The 24,278-nt window shown below is 45.4% G+C and overlaps 1 protein-coding gene across 4 annotated transcripts in view; it reads left to right on the forward strand.

Annotated features, from left to right (window-relative positions):
• Window positions 1–24,278, forward strand: part of Hdac4 (histone deacetylase 4) — a 250,630-nt gene that overhangs the window by 24,798 nt on the left and 201,554 nt on the right. For all 4 annotated transcript variants that reach the window (XM_063237018.1, XM_063237019.1, XM_063237017.1 and 1 more), the window contains exon 2: window positions 6,408–6,646. In XM_063237018.1, the coding sequence (XP_063093088.1) occupies window positions 6,625–6,646 (22 nt within the window). In that variant the 5' untranslated portion in view covers window positions 6,408–6,624. The remainder of the gene's footprint in view (window positions 1–6,407; window positions 6,647–24,278) is intronic.

The raw sequence follows: 24,278 nt of genomic DNA on the forward strand, positions 1-24,278 counted from the left end.
TGCACTTTTCTTTTTGTGTTTAACTCTGGATGACTAGCATAAAACAATATTATAAATTCTGTGTCCTGAATGTAATTGTCCTCACAACCCCTGACTACAACAAGTAGTGTCCTGGTTCCTCCCTGCTTGGGGACTCCTCTTGTGCCTTCTGCAGACAGGCTGTGCTGCCCTTCGGCCCTACAGTGGCTCTGGGCTCCGTGTCCCTCCACCAGCCTGCTGGGCTGAGGCTGTGTCTCAGTCCTGTGCACCTGGAGCCACAATCCTCTGCTGTGCAGTGGAGTTGAAGGGTGTGAAAGACAGAACCTTCCTTTATTGCTCTGCCATACATCTTTGTGGTTGCTTAATACGGTTTTAAAAAAAATCCTCCTAAGAATTTATAGCATCTGAGACTTTTGCTCTTTGGAAGGCTTATGGCTTATTTGATGAAATTAAGTCAACTGAAATTTCAGTTTATAAGTAGCAGGAGGGAAGGGCTGTAGGAAACCCCAGGTTCAAGTCTGTTGGGTGAAGAAAACATTAGGACACACGGAGGCTGTAATGACGCATTTAGTATCATTTATTCTGTATGGGGGAGAAATAAAAAAGATGTCTTTGTGTCAGTTTGTGCCCAGTGTCAGAGACTACCCAGTTAATGGGTGACTCTAAAGCAGTATGACAAATCCCTCCCTCCAGCTCACCCACGTGTGGGGTTTGAACTTGCATGGTGCCTTGAGAAAGCCTGGCGGTTATGTAGGCGGCAGGCTGCTACTTTCTTGGACCTTTGGCATCCTCGTTCCTGATTCTGGAGACTGAGGGCATGGGTGGGTTCTAGAGCTGCTCCTTCACCTGCCTCCCAACACTAGTGTCCCCTGTGCCCCGAGGCTTGGAATCCTGTCTTCCCCACCCCACCGTTTCCCCTGCCACCACCCCTAACAGATTTTCTCAGGCGACTTTGGGCGCTGTACAGCCAGACTGCCAGCTGAGTTCCCACCCTCCTGCCAGGGCCAGGTTCCCTGCCCAGGACGGAGCCGTCCTCTTGGCCTGTCCCAGGCCCTCACCAGACTCTGTGGTGCTTGGAAACCGTCAGCGTGCTACACTTCTGTGCGTGGAGGGCACACCATTCTGAGAAGCCCTCTTGTTTGTAATGGAGCTGAGTTCTGAGTATAGTGCTCCAAAGGCATTTCTCATTGGCTTGCTAATGCGTTTAAAAGTAGGGAAAAGCACACGGTACGAGGGTTACATAGATGAACCTGTTTTCCAAATTGTGCAGTAGGTTTTGTGCCTTCCGGTGTGTGTAAAGGTGATGCCAATGCAGCGGGACTGGAGGAATGTGGCAATTGTAGGATTGTGGGAGGTGGCACTCTTAGCTCCTTGTACCACTTGCTGTGCTTTGTTTATGTGCCACATTTCCATAATGCAAAACCGTTTTAAGAGACATTTATATCAAAATGCTGTGTGTAAATCTTAAATTACAAATATCTTTATAAACACATTCTTTTTCCACTTAAATTCGTATTTTTAACTCTTCACATATTCCCAAAATAAACAGGCAGTTAGAAACAACCAGAATGTGGGGGAACCCAAAATGGAATCCAAACACCAGGCATCGAATCCAGCTCTGCCTTACGTGGACGTGGTATCTGGGGTGTGTGTGTGTGTCTAAGGCTGAAGGCAGGCAGAGCTGTACGTGAGGCGGCGACTTCAGGAAGAGTGTACTCCTCACACAGGCCAGAGGGTGCTGGAGCTATTTTGGGTTCCAGGCCCGAACAGGTGAGTATGTGTCCTGAATCAGGAAAGAGGAAGCTGATGGAAACGTTGTGATGCTGGATTGGAATCTGAGGTATTATAAACCGAAGAGTAAGCTGATGCTGAAAAATAAAAATTGGGTTGCAGTCTTGTCAGAAGGAGACAGGGCCCACCTAAAGGAGCTCCCAGAGGCCAAGCAATAGGAGAAGAAATGATATAATGGATTATCGGTACAGAACAAATTAAAATGAAAGTCTACCAGTCCATGCGAATTAAATCATCAGTTAATCCATAGGATGGTGCATGGAGGGCTCATCTTTGAATTCTTAGTGACAAACGCAGAACAAAGAGGGGACGTTACACGTCTCCACCAGGCAGACCCTACGATGGCAAGAGCTGTAAGGTGGCCTCTCAGGTGGACCTGGAGCCCTAAAGATGTGCCCTGCTCATGTCTCTGTTATTGTGAGTGACTGCTTGCAGCCTAGATTTTCTTAAGGCTTTGTTGGCTTCATCTGAGTTGTTAAATTTCTTGGTATGAAGTTGTTCATAATGATTCCTATTATCTTTTTAATACTGGTATGGCTATAGTTAATCCCTTCTCTCCTTAGTATCATTGATATATGTCTTATTGTTTTTCATGATCAGTCTGGGAGGAGCCTTATGATTTATTCGTCTCAAAGAATTAATCTTTTAGGTTCATTGATTTTTTTTCCTCTTTCCTATTGCATTGATTTCTGTTCTTTGTTACTGTCTTTTTTCTGACTTACTTTGGCTTTAATTTGTTGTTTTTGTAATTTCCAAAAGTGAAACCTAAGATCATTGAATTTGCAGCCTTTTTTTCAAATTTAGGCATTTGGTGCTGAAAGTATCCTTGTAACCATTGCATGTTTCGATATGTTATATTTTCATTTTTTAAATTCATTTCAAAATGCTTTCCAGTTTCTGTTTGAAAACTTTCCCCTTGACTCATGAAGTGTATTATTTAGTTTGCAAATGTTTGGGATTTTTTCAGATATCTTTGTTATTGATATCTAACTTAATTCCAGTTTAGTCAGAAAATACTGATTTGAGTCCTTTTTGCTTCATGGTCTGTCTTGGTGTCTGGAAGGAGTACACATTCCTGTGTTCCCAGAACGATGTACAAATGCCATTCTGTCATGCAGGGGGGTGGTGGTGTTCAAGTCTCCCTTACTAATTTTCTGTCTACATGTCCTAACAGCTACTAAAAGCAGGGTGTTGAAATTGCCAGCTGTAATCAACAGTAATTGTAGCCGCGTCCCTTTCTCCTATGCTCCTCTCAGTTTCTGCTTTAGTGTGAGGCCCTGTTTTCAGGTGCAGGAGGTTTGGGGGTGGTTTGTTGTCTGGGGTCCACCCCTTCATTGTCTCCAAGGGGCCTTCTGCCTTCCATGTGATGCTCTTCCTCTAGACTGATCAGCATTTGTGTGATACATATTAAGCGTCTTTCCTTCTAATTGGTTTGTATCTTTACATAGCTATCATTTAACGGGACCCAGGCAGAGCTGTATGTTGTTGGATGACTTGTCACTGTGTGAGCATTGTGGAGCATATTTACACTGTGATAACCAGAGTGTCCTTAGGTGACAAATACACCTTTGCATGTGCTGTCGTGTGGGACATGCCTGTGGTGAAATAGGTTCCTTCAGGTGGCACATGGTGAGTCTGTAGTGCTTGGGAGATGGATTTTGCATTCTCAAATGCACAGCACCTTCTGTAGACTGTTTCCAGTCCTGCCTCACATCCTTCCTCTTTCTGTCCAGCAGAGTAGGTCTCTTTTATGCCATCCGGCAACCCCTGACCTTTAATTGGGTGTCTGGACAATCTGAGGTGGTCATAAATATGGTTGCTTTTGTATTCTTGATTACTTAGAGGCTTTAGTTCTTTTATTTTCTTCACCAAACTATTGCCACCTTTCTAAGTGATAAGCGTCTACGTTTACTGGACTTTTTAATGATCGGGATCATAATGTCTTTTGAATTATGGTAGTATTTTTATTAGTAAATATTGGTTTTTTTAGTGCACTGGTTGTGAAATTGCAATTTTGAGCAGTCCCCTCTTAACTTATTTTTCTCATAGACAGTGGTGTTTTTAATATAGTTTTTCTGAGTGAGGTTCTTCTATAACACATGTGTTGCATCACAGCGCAAAGTCTTGGTTCTGTTTAATCTGCAGATGAGAGAAGAGAAGGGTACTTGTCAGGCTGGCAGCATTGCTGAAAGCCTGCTGGACCCCAGGCACTTGGCAAGCGCTGTGCCCAGGGCTTCTTAAGAAACAGTTCACCTGTGTGAAGGAGATGCAACCAGGCAGGGCAACTGCAGGGCTTCTTTTGGGCCTAGAAGAACTGTTCTTTGAGGGTGTGTAAACAGTTCCCTACCTCAGACCTGAAGGTGGAGAAGAAGGAAATGTCTTGCAGAGTACAGGAATAGACTTCTGAAAATGATTTTATAATTTAAATCAGGAAAAGTTTTTTTTCCCCCCAGAAGACTGGCTAAAAGACATGGCTCTAAACACAGGCGCAGGAGGTCATGAATAGGAGGAACAGTCCAAGTAGAAGAGATAATGGAATGAATTGTCAAGGGAAGTGGTTGAGAACAAAGTTTAAGGCTTAATTAAACTCCGTATCAGAAGCCATAAAGAATAAAGCTGACACTGTAGAAAATACCAACAGTTGTGTAGGGAACGTACTGAAGAAGCTGCCCGGGAATGCAGAATAAACAACAGATGTGTCAGCGGTGAGAGAGGCCAGATCTCGTGGAGAGATTCCAGCCGACAGCACAGGCATCTCCCAAGAAGCTAGGACAAGTTTCATAAGAATAATAACTGAAGATGTCATGGAAGAATATTTTCCTGAGCAAGAAGATCAATGTGTATTGAAAGGGTCATGTTTTGAGCAAAATAAATGAATACACTTTAGCCCTTCCATCTTCTGACAACACTTTTGAATTTCAAGGTTGGAAAAAGAAAGATATGTGAATAGAAACCAGGCCGAAGAAAATGACAGCAGCACCAAAACCAAGTCTCTTTAAGTTTGGACAGGAACAGTGGTTAAGCAGAAGTCTCTGCAGTGCTGAGTGTGGAGCAGCCTCTGAAGGGCTTGAGGGAGGAACATTTGTGATCTAAAACTTACATTCAGCCAATATGTGGTTTTTGTGTGAAGGGTGCTGCAGAATCCTTTCTGAGATGCACAGAGGTTTGTGGGATCATACCATCTGCATTCCCTTCAAAGAAATGGTATTTCTTTTGGACCAAGACAGAAGTAACAATCCTGAATCTGAAGGATTCAGAACAATAGTCATAAAGATATGAGCCACAGTTGTAGATAATCATGGAAGATTGGAAGCTACCTCCATAGCCAACCGCTTTGACATGTGATTTGGTTAGGGTTTTTTAGTTACGAGAAATTGGGGCTGGTTCTTGACTAATTTGATCAAGAAAAGTAATTTGTTACAGTCTTAAAGGAAGACATAGAAGACACTGGGTAGGGTCAGTGTGGGAGCCTCATGGGCAGGCATTCCTGGGTTTGTCTTTTGGGCTGATCTTTGCAGTGACTCTGTTCTTTGGAAGAGTCAGCTTTTGGGGGACAATCTGTAGGCCTGCTGTTTGTCAGACCTCCCCAGCTTGTTTACCAGGCACTGACAGTGCTTGGGGGAGATGCTGGCTGGAAAGCCAGGCCCTGTGTGGCCAGCATTCTTGGCAGTTCCTATGCTGGAGGCAGACATGGCTGCAGGAGCTGTCAGGGCGTTCTCAAGTGCCTGCCTCTGGTCACCTATTAATTGCTCTTCTGGAGGGCCATGCATTCTTTTATCATCAGAAAATGAGAAATAACCCCCCAGCAAAGGTAGATACTAAGATGGAAAAAAGGGAAGTGATTTAAAATGCTCTATGAAATGGAGACAACTGAATTAGGTCTGGTTTTGTGAACCAGCTGCATGGATGTAGATGTCTGTGGGTACAGGTGGATGGGTGCATATCAAAATGAAAATGTGTGTGATGAGAGCAGCTGAGTGACTTTTCTTTTAAAATGTTTTCCTTAGACTGGAGATATAGCTCAGTGGCACAACACCTGCCTGGCAAGCGCAAGGTCCTCAATTTGATTCCTGGTACCCCTGAAATAAAATATTTTCTTTTATATTTATTTTGTAAGACAATATCGCTTTCTTATCAGTTGGGGTATCGATAGGGTGCTGCTTCCTTCCAAGAGCCTGATGATGAGAAAGCTTTGGGGAATGGGTAAGGATGGTTTCAGAGAGTTTCATCCTGTGATGATGTTGGTTATAAGATGATATTAGATGATATTGGCTCTCTGGAGATATTTTTGGTTGTCATAATGGGGTGGTGGTGCTGGTGGTGCTGGTGCTACTGGCATTGGGTAGGTAGAGGTTGCAGATGCTAGAAGGTATTTTAGGGTGTGTGGGACAGCCCTACCCAAACACCCATTCCATGACGTCCTTGCTAGGATTGGGAACCATGCTGTTTGGTGATCCTTGCCCATGCATGTGATTTGCCAACAAAAATCTCAACTGGAAATGGTTTAGTGTGAATTGTTTTACCAATCCTTGGTAAAAACAGGCTGAAGACTGCATCTCTGCTTCCTTAGTTAGAGGTTGCTCTGCATGAGTCCATTCTGCCCTCACTGAAGCTCTCTTCTTTCTCTAACTGTACAGGTTCACTGCTGCAAGGCCAGACGAAGACCTCTGCTCTCCCTGTGGATTACTTGCTGTACAAGGCATCAGCTGCGGAACGCCAGAGCTTACGCCTGTGATCTGACCCTCATTTCTTTACGTGTATGTGTTGGTGGAAGTTTGCAGCTCTTTGGAGCTACTGTTTACGTGGAACTTTTGAGCCATTTTCAATTGACTAAAGGCTTCGACACTGCTAGCAATGAGCTCCCAAAGCCATCCAGGTAAGGCCTGAGTCCTTCCCATTGCAAATAGTGCACTGTCCTGACAAAAAGCAAATTGCCATCCCTGCAACCTGATGCCTGCTTTCCAGATCTTTGTTTTTCTTGATAACAGCCACTGCTGGTTTCTGACAGCGTGAAGTGCAGGTAGCTTGTTTAGTCTTCAGTGAGAGAGGAGCCGGTGAAGACCCTGTAGGGACTGGATTAGTCTTGGGTTTGAGTTGCATGCTTATGTGGCAATTTCCTTGATGCCAGGAGAATGGAATTGCTCTGGAGTGAGGTGCTGTTGGAAGGTTGGCCTCACTTGTGATTTGGACAATTACTCTTATCCAGCTGTTTGTTTTTAGGCTAGGGGGTGCTCTGTGAAGGGCCCTGGGCAGAGAGGATGGAAAAAGACCATATGTACCAACGGGCAGTGGCCAAAGTCACTATCAGGGTTCTACTCTGTTTGTCTGGGTGTTGCAGTGAGTTATTTGACAAGTGTTTACATGGTTTCCAAACTGTGGGGTACAAGAACCTTGTCCAGGGTTGTGTTACTGGAAATGGTGGAGTGGGACTGGAAGCCATTTGTGTCTGGGCCTCATTTTCAAGTGTGCAGGGCTTATGTGTGTGGTGTTTCATGCCTCCTAACTCTACACTGCAATGAACCTGCCTGTTGGCAGGCATGAGCCTCCTGTGGGACCACTGGCACGGCTGCCCAGCCTCTGGCCCCTTCCAGCATACTGTAGTGTGTGGGGCATCTTGATGTCGGTACCTTTTCTCATCCACATGGGGTACAGGCCTGGTCAGGTGCCAGGTCCTGTGCTGCCTACACTGGAGCTTGTCAGCCTTCCCTCTGGGCCTGGTTCTGTGGAGTGGGTCAGTGCCTAGGCCTCTCCTTCTGGGATTGCCCAGAATGTCACACACCCTTAGATGAGGGTGTGATTGGCCTTATCTGAAAGCTCCAGAGGGCAGGGTTCCAGGCTTTATTTAGCCATGAGACTTTATTGATTTAGATTGTCTGTGTATTGATTGATGTAAAATGGTTTATGATCATTGCACAAAAATGTTAAACTCTGTGGATTCAAGCGTGTACTGTAGGATTGACTGGTGTGCAGCTCTGCCTCTGCTGCCAGCTGGTGCTGTGGAAGTAGAGGCGTGTAAACATGAGGTGTTAGCAGGTACACACTTCAGCAGTATGCATTCTGTACCTAGGGATCTGGGTCCTGCTTTTTTCTTTCATAATATATTATGAACATCTTTGATGACATCTTTGATGTGTATGAATCTAACATTCTTTTTGGTAGCCGGTAAATGGATATTTTTGTGGTTGCAGGGTTATTCATAACAGTTCCAAATTGGCATCAATTGTTATACATATATTTTGTACATTTCTTTAAGTGTCTCCACTGAACAAATTCCAGGAAGCAGAAGCTAGATCAGCTAGCGGTGTATCTGGCATCCTTAGGTATACTGTAAAACTGCTCCAGAGGCTGACCTTCTTAATCATAGCTCCCAAGGAGCCATGCTTCCATTTTTTCCACACTAGCATTGGATAGATTGCATCTAGTTTATTTTTGTTAGGGTGCTGGGGAAATTACTGTGTTCACCTAATTGCTTAAAATGGTGGGTGCATACTTTTGCATGAATGGTGTAGACATAATCAGATCTTGTACCTGCCACCAGCCATTTGAAGAAAAGTATGCTCTTACTTTTTGGTCTGAAGAAATCCATATGTACTTATAAAAACTATATTTAAAATATTCTCACTTATAAGTTGTACATTTTTATGTAGGAATTGTCTGTAAGTTTTGTATGTTATTAATATATATTAGCTTGATTGACTTATTTAAATCAATGTAACTTTATTCTTTTTGTCTGCTCAATTCTGGGAAAAGTAAATTTTTCTATTGTGAGTCTACTTTTTAATATTCTTTCTCATATTAACCTTTTATTTTTATTTTTTGCTGTATATATTTCAGTGTGTTTTTTTTTTTTCTTTTTCCAGTGCTTAAAAATTATTGACTGTTCTTTTGGTAGACCAGGTCTCTTCTTAGATTACAGTGTCTTTCTCTTGATTTAATGTTTATTTGCCAGAAGTTAATTTTGTTTCATGAGAGTATGTCTGTCCCAGTCTTTTCCTTTAACAGATATTTCCTCACCCACGTAGGTCTGACGTTTCCCGATTGCCTGCCTTAAGACTGATCTGTGTAAACATAGATGGCTGGATTTTGACTTCTCCAGTCTTTGCCTTTTTCATGGGGAACTTAATTCACTGATGTTTAGTTCTATCCCAGCTGGTCTGGGCAGCTCTGCTCTTCCTGTCAAGCTGTGCATGTGTCGCTGTTGCTTGCCCGCCCTCCACCTCTGACCTCTGGGCTGGCAAAGGTGCAGCCAGAGCAAGGCCACCTCTTGGCCAGAGCCCCTTCCTTTCTGTCCATAGCTGGGTTGTTTGCGTAGGGGCTGCCGTTTGCTGAGTGTTTCCACTTTTCCCTAGTGTGCAGCTCTCCTCCAGGGTCTCCTGGCCAGACGCCACGCCCTGCCCCTGAGTACTGGCTACCCTGCAGCTCCTTCCTGGCACATGACTGGGGCAGTCAGCTGGGCCTGGCCTGGGCCCCTCCTTCGCCCTGCTGCTGAGGGGCCTCACTAGTGACTGTCTGCCTGCTCCGGGATCCCCTCGGGTTCGTGGTTTCCAGGAAATTCTCCAAATTTCTCATCAGCTGATGCACTTGTTCACCCACTGTCAAGTGTTGCTATAAATCTTGCCACAGTTTTATTCATATTTTGTCTTTTAATGACTTTTAGGGAGGAAGAATAATAATTACTACCCGATTACTCAATTTGCTCTCTCTCTCTCTCTCTCTCTCTCTCTCTCTGTATTTTGGTGCTGAGGATCGAACTTGGGGCCTCTCTGTAGACTCAGCATGTTCAGTTGCTGCCTTATAGTGCCTGTCCTCTTGTCTAGGATCTCCAGTGCCACCTCTGCTGGGTGGCTCCCACCCTCACCCTGGCTTCCCTGGCTTGCCCGTGCCCATCTGCCCACCCACCTGGCGTGGGTACTACCTGCTCGCCCTGCTCTGCTGTGGTTTGGTGCAGTGTTGGTGGACCCCAGACCCCAGTGGGGTCCAGCACCATTGAGTTTCCTCACTCAGGTTGATGGTGCGATTTGGCTCTGCCTGCCCTGGTGATAAAATGGCATTTTGTTTGATGTGTAACTCGTGTCTCCCTGTTTTCCTTTAAACTCCCTCTGCTGCTGGGTGGGGTATACGTTATGATTTTATTGCTGTTCTTTCTGAACTTCGCCAGAGCCAGGCCTTGCTCTCTGACGTAAAAGCTGCTTAACTGTTGGGATTTATTGCTCTAAATAACTGTTTCTAATGCTGCGAGGAGCCCTGGGAAGGGGCCTGGGTTGGTTTAGCTTGGAGAAGTCTTCTTTAGAAAGAGACTCTGAAATGTGCTTCTGGCCTGACCCTGTGCTGCAGAGCCTTCCCTGTTGGGATGTGTGGAGACAGGCCAGGATGAGTTCACAGGGCACAGAGCCCGGCCAGGGGAGCTCCTGGCATAGAATGAGGGAGCAGGGACAGACGCTCATGTGGCCTGCAACTGTAGCAGCGCCAGCAGCCACTCCTTGTTTCCTGTCCTTTCCTTTGCTTCCCTCCAGTAACTGATTCTCTTCCTTCTTCCTTGGGATTAACCAGGTATTAGTGCCTTGACTGACGACCAGGAAGGCCAGACATTGCACTCAGCTGCCCCCTGACATTGCTTCTTTCCTCCAGTGTACTCCCCTTCCTTGCAGAGTACACTTGCCCAGGAGTCTCTCTGCGAAACGTGCTGAGCTCACGGAGCCCAGGTAGATTGCTGGGACACGTCCCTGGCTACCCAGATGATGCCCTTGATAGATGGAAACAGGGAAACAGGTTGAGCAGGGCCAGCAGGGAGTCGTGCAGGTATCCTATCTCTTCCGGGATCTTGGCGAGAGGGCTGAGTAGCATTTAAAGACAAAGTCACCATCTTGAGAAATGCCCATGTAGTGCTTTGATTTAAGCCACCCTTTGGAGTCCTGCTGCTCTGTTGGGATGAAATCTCTCATACCTGTGAAGGCAGCTGGGGCAATAACTGGGTGATCATGGGTCCAGGGTTGTTGGGCTTTTGCCAAGCACTGTCAAGGTTTTTCCTTCGTGTCGCCTGCCCTTTGGTGGGGCTGAGCCGGTGGCTTTGGGCTCCTTCAGTCTTCCTGCTCTGTTCTTCCTTCATTTCATCTTAAATCTGTGGTCTCTGTCCACCAAGGTTGTTGTGTGTGAATACAGAAATTATACAGGAATGTTCTTACGCATTTAAATGGTCTCTGCCACAGTTGAATGTTTCAGGAGTACTGTAGTTCTTAAGGGGAGTAGATGAATTTTGTGGGCCTGTGATTAACATGGACAGTGATTCTGAGCTGCTGGTGACAGGCGAATCACAGAACAGAGTTTTGCCTGGGCAGCAGAGATAACTGTAGAGCCAAGTGGCTGTGGGTGAGGCCAGGCCCTGAGCAGCCTCATGCAGGTGGCCATGCAGCCAATTGGCAGCAGCCCAAGACCTCTGCACGGTTAGGGCCTGAGTGGAGAAAACAGGAGTGTGACTAGCTATAGCTGTGGAGGACTTGGTTCGTGACCATCCAGGGAGGCACAGAGGAGGCTGGAAGTTGATGAGCCAGCTTAGGATGCAGGTAGCAGATCGCTTCTTTCATGCTCTGTGAGAGGGACAAGAAGACTGTGTTGGCTGTTCCTGCTGTGACAGTTCCTGAGGAAAAGTTTACAGGAGGCAGCATCTACTTCTGCTCACAGTTTTCAGAGGCTCCAGATTGGCCTACTCCCTTGCTGTAATCTTGTGGAGAGGCAGACATCAGAGAGGGAGAGAGAAAGAGGGATAAGGGAGAGAGATCCCTCTCCCCTCAAGGAAGGAGCTGAGGACAGGATACGTCTCTGAGTGACACATAACCCTGTGACCCACCATCTCCAAAGTTTCCATCACTTCCCAATAATGCCATCAGATCACGATCAAATCAATAGACGAATCCACCATGGAAGGTAGAGGCCCATGATCCAGTCACCTGCCAAAGCCCTGCCTCTGAACGGCTAAGCCTCTGGCAGGACATTTTAGATCTGAGCCATGACAACAATGCTCCTGGTGGTGGCGGATCCCAGGTGAGTGGGCACTGAGATCCTCTGCTTCCTGCAGGGAAGGCTCTAGCCATTCCTAGGGCTTCCTGTCACCCAAGCGCAAATCTTTGCATCTCTCCTGGTACTGCATGGCAGAGTCTGCAGCTCTGGCTCAGTTTGCGACTGCCCCAGCTTCTCTGTGCCGTCATTATCTGGGATTTTAATCAGCCAAGGTTTGTTCTGGAAATCATGTAGACATAAGGACTCATTTTTCAACCTACTTCTTTTTTTTTTTTTTCAATCCTCAAATTGTGTTTTGTCTTTTAAAAATCACGAATACTCATTCCCTCTGAAGAGCTCAGAAAATTCACTGTCAATGGAGCATTGATGGTTTGTTTTGGCAATTCTCTGAAAATTCTTATAGTTTGTAGAACATTTGCATTTGTGTCCTTTTTTCAAAGCTCCCATTGTCAAAATGCAAATTTTTGAGTTCTGAGATGCTGAATGTTGGATGATTAATGATATTGAAATTTAAGAATGAACTCCCGGTATGTATTTGACACAGAAAACCTGGTATGAGCATCATTAGAAACCATTGAGCTCAGCTTGGCAGTGGAACAGAAAGGCTGTAATTGCGGCACCCGGTGGTGGGGAGGTCGTACGTGGACAGGTGTGTGGATGCACCGCCGCCTCCAGACACCAGGCTGTGTGAGGCTGGGAGCCACTCCAGCCTGGGAGCCACCTCTATTTAACCGTGATGTTAAAAACTCACAGTAATAATAAATCAACATCGATTACTTGCTTACTCCAAGTCAACCCTGCTGTGCTTTTAAGAGACCAAAATGAATAGCAAGTTCATTCTGAATTGTGCTTTCCAGTTACTGCATTGTGCAGCACGATAACCTGTGAAGTGAGCTGGAGCACCGTCACTCATCGCGTGGGTGAGGGAACCAGTTTCTTGCCGTCAGGGGCTCAGGCTGGGGCTGGACGGCACCTGGAGGCTGGCCTGGCACCAGCCGAGGTACCTGCTTCGGAGGAAGTGTGCCTCTCTGTGGGCAGTGCACTATGCATTGGGCCCAGGCAGAACTCATCCTCCCTGCTTGCACAGAGTACAAAACTGGGCATACAGGCAGCGAGCCACTCCTTGGGACGGAGTGGTTCCTACTGTGGGAGGAGATGGCAGGGCACAGAAACACCCAAAGAGAGACCAAACCACTCAAGAACACGACGGCCTTGGGTGAAGAACAGGGGTCAGAGCTTGCCACTTGGGGCCTAGCCCAGGGGCCGCAGGGTGTGGCTTGGTGGGAGGGGGTTGGGTGTGGGAGACACACATTGTGAAGCAAGCAGGGATGCTGCAGATGTGTGGCTGTGACCCTGCCACCCCTCTGTTAGAGTCCTCCACTTTACAGTACTGTGGGAAAGGACCCTGGCCACCAGTTCCCCTGCTCCCCTTCCTATGCCACATCCTGCCACGTACCTCAGGTCTCAACCAGCCTAGGTCTGGCTGTCCTGGAGTATTGGGCCTTTGCACCACTGTGCTGAGATAAGTGTAGTTTTGTGGACTGCCCCTGAGCTCTTGGTGCCAGTGTTTAGACAGCTGGGTCAAAGGAGTTGACTGGGTGCCTGGCGTACCAACTTAATTTGAAGATTTTCTCTCTCTTTTTTTTTTTTTCTTCTCCGTCTCTCTCTGCCTCTTTCTCTGTCTGTCTGTCTGTCTCTCTTTCTTTCGGGCTTGAACTCACGACCTTGTACCTACCATGCAGGCACTGTGCCACTGAGTTACATCCCCCTCCCCATTTCGAAGATTTTAGTTGAAATTTTTCTTTTGACTTTTACTAAGCAGCCTTCTGTTTGAATATTTCATGAGAACATGTTAAGAAATGAACACTTAGAAAAACTGAAACAATTTAGGCCAGAAAACCAAATAAAACATATAACTTTCTTACACTCAGGCTCTGGCTTTGTGTTTTTGAATTGGGTGTTTTTAGCTACTTACTCAGAGAGATGCTGGGGTCATAGGCCTTGGAGGAGGCCTGCTGGGTAGTGGGATGCCAGGGTTGGGGGGGGGGGCGGTTTGCAGTGTGGCCTTTTCCTACCTTCCGCCCTAGCCGGAGGAGACCTGCAGCCATGACAAGGTAAAGGTGGCCGGCAGGCAGCCATCCCTGGTGAAGTGGCAGAGGAGCACAGCTTGAGAGTCTCCTTGTCCCCCTGTCCTTAGGCAGCCACGGCACTCCCCAGGACACTGGTCAGACGTGGGCATAGTGGTATGTCTTGGCTTTGTGCCTGCTGGACTCAGGCTCAGTCATCGTGCTGTCCTCTGCCTCTGCCCTGTGTGCTGTCCCTGTTTTTATCCAAATGCCATTTTCCTCCTGACTTAGGCTTAGAGATTGCAGGCCTGGGCATCATGTAGAACTTTTGGGATTTGACCATGAAAAGTGTTTAATCGTACAGCCATTTTCTAACTCTTACTACTGCTGCTTTGTACTTGGGAAGAGGGTGGAAAACTTATATAGAAGTGACTTTTGGGTATGTGTTTTAAATGAAATACATAGGTAACAAATTTATTTTTTTTCTATGTGAAATGACTTTTGTGAAAATGACATGGAGTTGGTTTAAGTGTCTTGATGCTCACTGTTTGGTGGTCATGGACTAGGGACTATGGCACTCAGCTGCATTCTCAGAAGGTCCACCTTGGCTGTCTCACTCTTTGTGCCCTGGGATCCTGGGATTTGCTGTTGTCCAGCCCTCATGGGGCCCTTCACAAAGCTGTGATGAGTGGCAGTTTTCTTTTTAAACTTCAAACGCAAGCTACTCTTAGAAGACCGCTGTTTATGTTCTGGTTGTTTTTCTGCTGCCTCAGTCTGCTCTGCTAGTATCATAAGCTGTCTTAGATAACTTATAAGTCACAGAACTGTGTTGCTCATAGGAAGTACAAGATCAAGGCGGTAGCAGCCCACAGTCTGGTGAAGTCTGCTCTCTGGTCCTTTGATGCCTTCTTAGAGGGGCAGCAGGACTCCTTACTAGGGCACTTGCCCCTCTTGGGGGTAGAGTGTGCCACTCTGGGCCTGGCCCAATGACAGCAGGGATCTCACAACTTAATCACTTCCTATACTCTACTTGTTCATAGGTCACAGTGGATATGGAACAGCAGCGGTGCTAGAGCCTAAGAGCTTCAGGCTCTGTTTTAATTAGTTTGCACTCTCAGGCAAGGCTGTTCCTCTTTTGAGTTTTCCTGAGAAGTCCTTTGTGGGAATTGGACTTTATTCTTGGTGGCTCGTTGACTCAGGAGGACTTGTGAACTTCTGCTGAAGCTCAGAGAAAACCATGGGGTCTGTGCTCAGTGCATCAGGGCTTCCTGTTGCCGCAACAGAGTCAGCAAGGCTATCTGGAGAAGCCCCTGCCTCTGTGTCTGGTGGCTCTGCAGAGCTCTCGATGCTCAGTGCTGTCCCCTTGGCCCAGAGGCAGTCTGTCAGCGCTGACTCGTTCTTGGGGTCTGAGTCCCTATGCTGGACTGGCACAGTGCAGACCTGCCCCAGCGCCCCACAGGCCATGCAGGTACACGGGTGGCTCCCAGCTGGTCATGTGCTCTGGCTTCCTGGACTCATTGAGGGCATAGCGAGGGGGAGCATGGAGGATTGTTTTTTATTAAAATGTGTTTTTAGAAAATCTGAGAAGGAGCTGGGGGAGCTGAGTTTCCATTGGGAAGTTTCAGCAGTGGATGCAGAGCTTCACTCTGTGAGTACCTGGTACTGTGTACAGGTGGCGATGGGTCAGAGTCTCCCTGTGATGCACAGTGGTTGTTGACAGTTACCATTAAATGATAATGAGCACAGATTGCTAGGTGACCGGATGGGTGTGACTGCAGAGGAGAGTTCCATCTAGTGCTTTCCTCTGCCATGGTGTGGCCTAGGACTCCAGCTAGGCTCGCCTTGGACTGGAAATGTGTGCAGGAGGGCCAGCAAGACACAGACAGCTCCTAATGGGCTCTCCTTGTGGAAGCCCTCCATTTTTGCAGAATACGCCTGCCTCAGTCTAGGAAAGTGGATATGTTCTGAGTATAGCATCACATGCCTGAGCACCAGCACTGGGGGAGGTTGCCCTGGTGCGCCAAGACCCCACTGTGATTCTCATGTTCCAAACAGCCAGCCTTCAGGAGGTGCCCAAGGGGATTTGGATGGGAGTCTTCGGGGCCACCTCACTTGGAGCCTCTCTGGCCCCTGGAAACAATCTGTCCGTGGTCTTTTATGTATTCCTGTGACTTGGATCTCTTCTGTTTTCTCCATTTATCAGTAGCATTTTGTAAATCATTTCCCATAGTGGTGTAGGAAGGCTGGGGCGGGGCTGTGTCTGTACCTGGAGTAAATAGCCCAGGTCAGGCTCTCTGCAACTGGCTGCACACTGCTGAGGTTCTCAGAAGAGCTGGAAGCACCCTGGAATGAGGGAGTAGGAGGGAACAGCAGAACCAGGCAGGCAGCCAGCAGCTCTGGGTCTGGCGTGCTGGGGGCATCCTGGTGGGACAGAGCTGCTTTGACTTTTGCCTTCAGGCAAAACAGCATCTGTTTGTGCAGCTGATAGAGTCTGGCAGCCTGGCAGGTGGGTGATCTGTGTTATCCTTCACCAAGCAGCGGGGAAGCACAGCCCCGGTGCTCCTGGACAGGGGGGGCTGGGCCGCAGTCTCACCTGGACGGGAGTGGATGTATTTATTTTGAGTGAATGTATTCATTTTGAGACGCTAACTAAAACTACTTGTCAAGGTAACATCTTCACTGTTGTTTTCCACAAAGTCAGGGTCCATATTTTCTGGTTTAATATAAACTACATAGATTTCATAAGTTATTGTTAATACAGGAAGCCTGTGCCTTCCATAGTTTATTTGGATGCCTGTCAATTCAATTTCACATGTACATGCTGGCTGGAAACCAATCTCTGCACTGGGAAACTGACCCTAAACTCACCCTGGGAAAGAACTTAAGGCCTGGGGCTGTGCCCTCCCAGGCACCTGCTCCAGAATCATCCCCAGGCAGATTCTGAAATGTTCCTGAGTCACATTTTTGCCTCTGGATAATTAGGGAATTTCTGGCTTGATCAAGTTCAGAATCTCACTGAATGCTGTGGCCTCTGCCACTGCAGCAGATTTAGGGAACCACCCTAGAAAAGTACCACTTGTCTTGTATCTTATGTTTGTAAATGTATACATTTTGAACTTCAGTGCTGCTTTGGGAGTTTAAAAACTCAACAGGAATAGCAGAACTTAGCGTACTACCCATGTATGTTGTGTATTTGGTAAACAGATACTTGTTTGCATGGGATGGGTGTTGCCCTGTGAGAATCACCCTGGCCCTTGAACTGCCTCACAGATAGGGGAAGGCCTATGTTGCAGGGATTTTGGGGTCCTGATTGAATGGAAGGGGTGTGGAGGCTATGACAAGCTGGTGTCCTGGGTGGGGGCTACGGCAGAGGCCCTCCTGCTGCTGCTGGGCTGTGTAGAGGGTGAGGGAGGCAACAGGAAGGACATTTGCAACATCTGGGTGCAGGACAGCTTTGGCTGCAAGCGCAGTGCCCCTGGAGGTCTCAGAAGCAGTGTGTCCCAGCATGGTGATATGGCTGCTCCAATTGGTGGCATGGTCCAAGCTAGCCCAGAGCTGAGTTTTTACCTGTGCTCTTCCTGGGCCTCCTCACTTCTTGTGAGCAGCCTCAGCACCATGCCAGCAGGGAGGGTCCACTGCTGTCTGCACAGCTGGCCTTCCTGGGGATTCTGGGCTAGCGGTGCTTTTTCTGCCTCTGCCTCAAGATGTGATAGTATCCACGAACAAGCTGGCATTCTTTGCTTATGTTACGTGTAGCTTGCCCCTGAGCCTGGCCTGGGCCCAGGCTGCCTGTTTATTCCATGGACCTGGCCTGTGGACCCCAGCAGAAGCTGGTTGCCCTGTTGCGCTTCTGTTCCTGGAAAGCTCACTGTGCATGCACAGCCTAGGGCTGTGCTGGGTGCATCCTGTCTCCTCTGCTGCCCTGTGTTTGGGAGCAGAAGTTGGCTTTAGTTGGATTTGTCAATGTGCTATTAATTTGTCCTCATTCTTGGAAGCGAGTTGGGAGCTCAGAGGAAGAGCCACAAAATATCAAGCCCAACAGTGGCCATTTGACATGGCTGCTAATCACTACAGTGTATAATTAAGATGGAAGTGTTTGATTTCCTTCCTTGCCGGACTTGGACCCCATTTTGTATACTCTCGTGAGTCCTGTTTTCTTCCTGTTCAAAAGAGAAAGTGTGCAGAGGTAGTGGGCTTTGGTGGGGTTTTCTGGGAATGGTGCTTCTGTCAGTGAGACAGTGACATGGGGCTCAGGCAGGGACGCGGTTCAGTGCGCCTCCTGCTCAGCTGACACCCCTCCGCCTTCCCAGAGTGGGAGTGTTTGCTGTGCCTGTGAGGATAGCCGAGCCCACATGTACCTGACATCGTGTCTCCAGAGAATTGCTGTTTATGCTGCTCCCTCTGGGCTACTTACTTGACAAGCAGCTGTTCCCTGTGGAGAGAGGTGTGTTAATTCTAGGCCTTGAGTTTACAGTAAATTTGTGTGATGAGAACAATACCCTGTGGTCTTCTCCCAGTTGGACCACCAGTTCCGGTAGGGATGCATCCTACAGCACACCTGCCTAGTCCTCCATAGGCCAAGGCCATCAAAACAAGGCAAGGCTAAGAGACTGTTACAGCCAGAGACAGCTAAGGAGGGTGACATTCGCCCATTCCATGGGGATCCTGGGGGGAGAAGCTCTCGATTTCAGCTGACAGTGATGTGTCAGTGCTGGCCCCACAGCTGTGATGGCGTGTTCTAGTGATGTGACATGTCAGCACTGGAAACTACAGCTTCCATGGTCAGGATGTGTGGGAACTCTATGTGTTAAGTACTAGGTTTTTAGCAGTTTCTTCATAAAATGGGAGTACTTCTTAAAATGAAGTAAGGTGCGACTGTTCTGTCTTGCTCACTATTTCTTTGTAGTCATCTGCTGTAGGCATTCCAGCATCTAGCTTTTAATTTTTTTTTTTTTTTAATTAGGACCTTTTTGTGGTTGCATGTGGCTGTGAGGTCACTGGTCTGGTGAGTCACCAGCAGTGGAGGTGAGGTCATTTTCCATCTTTCTATGGTGCTCTTGCAAATGTGGTATCCCCAAAGATTCCCATTGCAGGGGGGCAAGATTTGGTTAAACTGTCATAGCACCCAGACAAGTGCACAGATGGGAAATGTGGCACTATGAGCTCTTACCTAAGAAAGCATCCCAGCACCAGAATGTAATGTTCCGGCCCCAGAGTCCCTGCTGCCTTCCCCACCCCACTCCTCTGCCCCTGGGAACCACCTTTCTAGCTTTACTACTTTAGCTTCCCAGGTTTTGCAATTGGTATAAATGAAGTCATGTGCTGTTTACTCTTTTTTGTCTGTCTTCTTTCAGCAGTTATGTTTGTGGGGTTTACCAACACTGTGGCTTACAGTAGTGGGCTGTTCATTTCCATGGGCGTATAATATTTCGTGGTGTGAACCTGTTACACATCATTAGATCGTTGCTGGCATTTAGGTAATTTCTGGCTTGGGATCATTCTGTGCAGTGCTACTATAATTCTTGCGATGTCAATTGATCTTCCTCAGTGTGCATTTCCTTTAATAAGGTTTACCTGTGCTAAGCAGTTTTCTGAGTTGATGACATCAGTTCAGCTCTGAACCACTGTGTACGAGAGTTCCATCTTCACCATATTCAATAGTATCTTTCTTTTTCATCTTAACTGGTTTAATTTGTATTTCGAAGATTTCTAAAGATGTTGAGCATCTCTTCATGTGTGAATTGTGCATCCAGATGTCTTCGTTGGAGGTGAAGTGTCTATTCTGCCCCTTCAAGAAATCGATGTGTCTTTATTTTTCTTACTGATATTTTAGGAGCTATTTATGTAGAGTGGACATATGTCTTCTTCTTGGTTGTTTCTGTTGCTATTTGCTCTCAGTGTGTGTGTTGCTTTTTTTCTTTTATACTGGGTTTTTAATTGATGAATAGTTTCTTTTTAATTTTAACTTGGTCCAATTCTTTAGCTGTTTTTTTTTTTTTTGTACCTACTTAAAGGCCCTAAGATAGTCTGCATTATTTTTGAGATGTTTCATCATTTTACTACTCACAAATAGGTATATGGTCCATGTGAATACATGTATATGTATATTATTTATATATGAGTATATCCAGTAGTACCTTGATTTATGAATGTTTGTGCTTGCAAACAATTCAGTTCGAAAACAAACATTTGGCAAAATTTTGCTTCCATTCCCAAATTCCACATTGGATAACAAACATGACCATGACCATCTTCCCCACATAAACACAAACACATCAGTGCAAAACAAATTAAGTTTGTAAACCAAGGTTCCACTGTGTGTGTTGTGAGGTAGGAACTGGATACTTTCCTCTTTGGTTGTACTGTTAGCCCTACAATGTTTAGTTAAAAGACTTATGCTTTCTTTTATACTGAACATTGCCAGTTGGATATCTATATATGTGGGCCTGTTTCTGGACTTTTTGTTGCTATTTGGTCTACTTGCCTATCTGTGTGCCCACAGAGCACCATCCTAACTAACCATACCTGTATAATTAGTCATAATGGCTTTTCCACTTTTTTTTTTAACCTTTGTAAATGTTAAAAAGGTTGTAACCTTTGTTTTAGTTTTTATCCCATTGTGTGTCCATGTGAATTTTATTTTTGGTATTGGGAATCAAACTCAGGACCTTGTGCTTGCCAGGCAGGCACGTATGTCACTGAGCTATGTCCCTGGCTCTTTCATGTGAATTTTAAAATCAGTTTTACAACTTGAACAGACTATCTCTTGTACTCTTTATTGAGATTATGCTGATTTGCATTCAACATAAATTCATTTTGAGTTTTCCAATCAGAGTGTGATGTATATGCTATTTATTTGGATCATCTTTAATTTCTTTCAGTCCATTTTGTAGTTTTCATTGTACAGTTGTTTTATTTCCTTTATTAGATTTATGTTTAGGAATGTTTGTGTGGGAGTGTGTGTGTGTGTGTGTGTGTGTGTGTGTGTGTGTGTGTGTGTTTGGTGTTTTTATTTTTTAAATCTCATTTTGTGCTTGTTATGATATTTAAAGCACTGTTAATTTTAAGTCATCTTGTCTCTAGACACTTTGCACAGTTTGCTTGTTATCATAGTAATACCCTGGTACTTGACTGATTTAAAAGTTGTTGAAACCAACACATTTTGGTGTGAAAATTTTGTCCTTGTCCTTGTTTCGTACTAAACATGCAAACTCAACCTTGTTGGTGTCATGATGTCACTTACCCCTTGTAGTTTGTACTCAGTTTTGGTTTTGCTTCCTGGAACCAATAACTAGAAGTACCCATATCCCACTGAATACTAATTTATCTGTGGATTCTTTTGTTTAAAATTTAAATGTGTCTATCAGTGGATAGTGAATGTTTTATTTCTTTTTAACTTTTCCTGTCTTTCTTTGCCACTCTAGCTTGACCTTTACTCAGAAGCTGAAAAACACTCATTGTGGACATTGGGTTTCATTGAAATAGCAAGAAAAATTTTCCATCATTGTATATGAAATCAATTACACATTTTATGTAAATAGTCTACCAGATTAATGATGTTCTTATTTGTTCTTAATTTGGTAAGAGTTTTCCTCATGAGTAGGAGCTAAAATACAAGGTTTATGAAATTGTAGATATTTACTCTATTTCATTGTACAGAAATGGCACATTTGGTTTAGCTTATATATTGGGCTTTTCTGCATCTGTTAATCATAGATTTATTCCCCTTTATTTGATTAATGTGATGAATTTTCTTGATTTAGTCTTGACTGTGCATGTCTGTAATAGTGATTATAGTATACTGATCTGGTCCCCAACCTGAAAATTATTTTACTTAGGATTTTTTGGTGTCACAGTGGTGTGAAAGCAATACCCATTCAAAGAAACTTCCTCGTTCCCTTCACTTGTTCTCATTTTTCCCCTTGTTCTTTACCTTCTCCTCTTCTGCTTTCTTCTCTCTACTTCCCACTTAACAGTTGCATCCATTAACCCTGATTGTAAACTTCCTGAAGAGATGATTGGTTGGTGAAGGCACTAAGCTGGTGAATGGGTTAACGCATCCATGAGTTCATAGCTGAATGGGCTATTAGGTGGTAGGGCCTAATTGGAGGAAGTGGATCATGGTGGGGGCGTATATCTGGTTCCTGGCCCCATCTTCTTGTTCTCTTCCTCTATTCTCTGCTTTCCAGCTAGCAAGAGATGAACAACTTTTCCTCTCCTATGACCTTTCCCAATTGGAGTGAGCAGACCATGGACTGATCCTTCTGAAACATGAGTCAAAATAAACCATTTCTTCCTTTACATTCTGTATCTTAGGTAGTTGTCCTAGAAAAGAAAAAAACAGTAAAACTATGTTTTACTTTGCAGCTGGACAAAGTCAGGCCACAGTCCATATTTGGCCTGTGGGCCATAGTTTATTTACTCTGTTCAAGTGCTTTGAAGAGTTGGTATAAGAAACTATTTGCTAAATGTTGGGAAGAATTCACCAGTAAACCTCCTTGGATTTTTCTTTATGGGAGTATTTGTAAATTAGACCCTCAATAGCTATAGCACTACTTAGCTTTTCTGGTGAGTTTTTGTGTATGTAATTTTTCTTGGAGGTTTTTTTGTTTATTTGTTTGTTTCAACTGAGTTTTCAAGTATATTGATATAAAGATTTGTAAAACCATCTCATTATTTTTGTAATATCTATAGGATTTGTAGTGACATCCCTTTTTCATTCCTAATATTTTTTATTCTTTTTCTTCATTGTACTTGCTAGGGATTTATTACTTATAAATATTTTTAAAGAACCATGTTTGATATCCTCGATTCTCTATACTCAATTTAAAAAATCAGGTTCTGTTCTTCTTATTATTGTTTATTTTTCTTTAGATTGAATTATTTGGTGTTTCTTGAATAAGATACATATGTATTGCCTAATTTTTTCACACCTTTGTAATAAACACAGTAAGGCTATAAATTTTCACCTGTGCATAGCTTTAGTTGGACTGTGTAAGCTTGTTGATGTCATTTTCTTTATAATTCAATTTAGAATATTATCTACTTCCTCCTTTGATCCATGGGTTATTTAGAAATGTATTGTAAAATTTTAACCCTACTTAGGAGTTTTCTAGTATTTGCTTTTGTTTTTTAGTATTTTTTAGTATTTGCTTTCTCATTTACTTTCACTATGGTCACTGGCATTACCATACATAATTTCAGTTTCTACAAGAGATTCTTGCTCGAGTTTGCTTTATCGTTGCTTGCGCGGCTTTGCAGGTGCTCTCTGTGTCCCTGAGGAGAGTAAGGCAGCCCTAGAGCTTCAGCTTGGTCAGCCCTGTAATCCTGCTGTAATCTTACAGCTTCACCAGTTTCCTGTCTGCTTTTCAGTTGTACTCAGAATGACATTTTAAAATTGCCTGCCTTAATTGTTGATTGGTTTTGTTCCCCTTTTTAGACTTGTCAGTTTTTGCCTTTGTATATTTTGAAGCTATTTTAAGCCCATGCAAACTTAGCATTTTATGCTTTTTTGTTGGAATAAGGACCTTTTTATTATGGTGAAATGTCCGCCTTTTCTGCCCTGTGTTCTGCCTAGGTTAAAGTCAAGTTTGAGTTTTTGTGTAGGCTGGCTGGGTCCTTGCTGGTCTCCTCCTGGTGTGTGGCTCTCTCAGGTCCTGTCTCCAGGGAGCCTGGTGCATTGGCAAGGCCCTGACCCTGCGTTTCAGGCCAGGGCTCCCTTCCTGTTCTGGTTGCTCCACACCTCATATACTCTGCTCCTGTGTGCGAGTCAGCACCTGGCTTAACAGGCCGCTGCTTCTCTGTCCCAGTGTTTTGTCCCCACAGCTACCAACCTCCCTCCCCAGAGCCTCAGCCCACTGAAGCCTGTCCCAGTCTTTGTGCTGCTGCCCGCCTTGGCAGGAGGGCTGTGGCACGGGTATGGCCCAGTTTGCTGCAGCTCTGAGTGTTGTGGAGCTCAGCCGCCAGAACAGGAGTCTCTTTTGAGTCTCATGGGACTGGACCACCGGTTTCTTCTCATCTCTGGCCACCCTATTTCAGGTGCACTCCGGGGGATTCTGCTGAGCCTGGGCTGGCTTTACAGGCAGGCATTGATCTTTATGGTACAGGAAGAGCTGCCGGCCTGTTTTAAAGTAGACTGTCTTGTATCTGTTGCCTTCAGCTGTTCTTATAGCCTCTCATTCAGGTATTTTATGAGGTGATTTATGTTGCACCTTATAAATGGTGTGAAATCTCCCGACCTGGAGGCAGCGGCCAGGACTGCCCTGCCCCTTCCTGCTTGCCAGTCCCCCCACCCGCCTCCTGCCCTTGGTTTTACCATTTCCCCCCAGTATGAATGAAGAATTCATTCAAGATTTAGCTTGAGCTAGACCTTGAAGGTGCTGCTTCCCTGCTGCTGCTGCTGCCGTGATTGGGCTAGGACACCTTTTG

This window comes from Cavia porcellus, unplaced genomic scaffold, assembly GCF_034190915.1.
Source record: "Cavia porcellus strain 051 isolate PalLab524CR breed Dunkin Hartley unplaced genomic scaffold, mCavPor4.1 scaffold_26, whole genome shotgun sequence".
Lineage (NCBI taxonomy): Eukaryota > Metazoa > Chordata > Mammalia > Rodentia > Caviidae > Cavia > Cavia porcellus.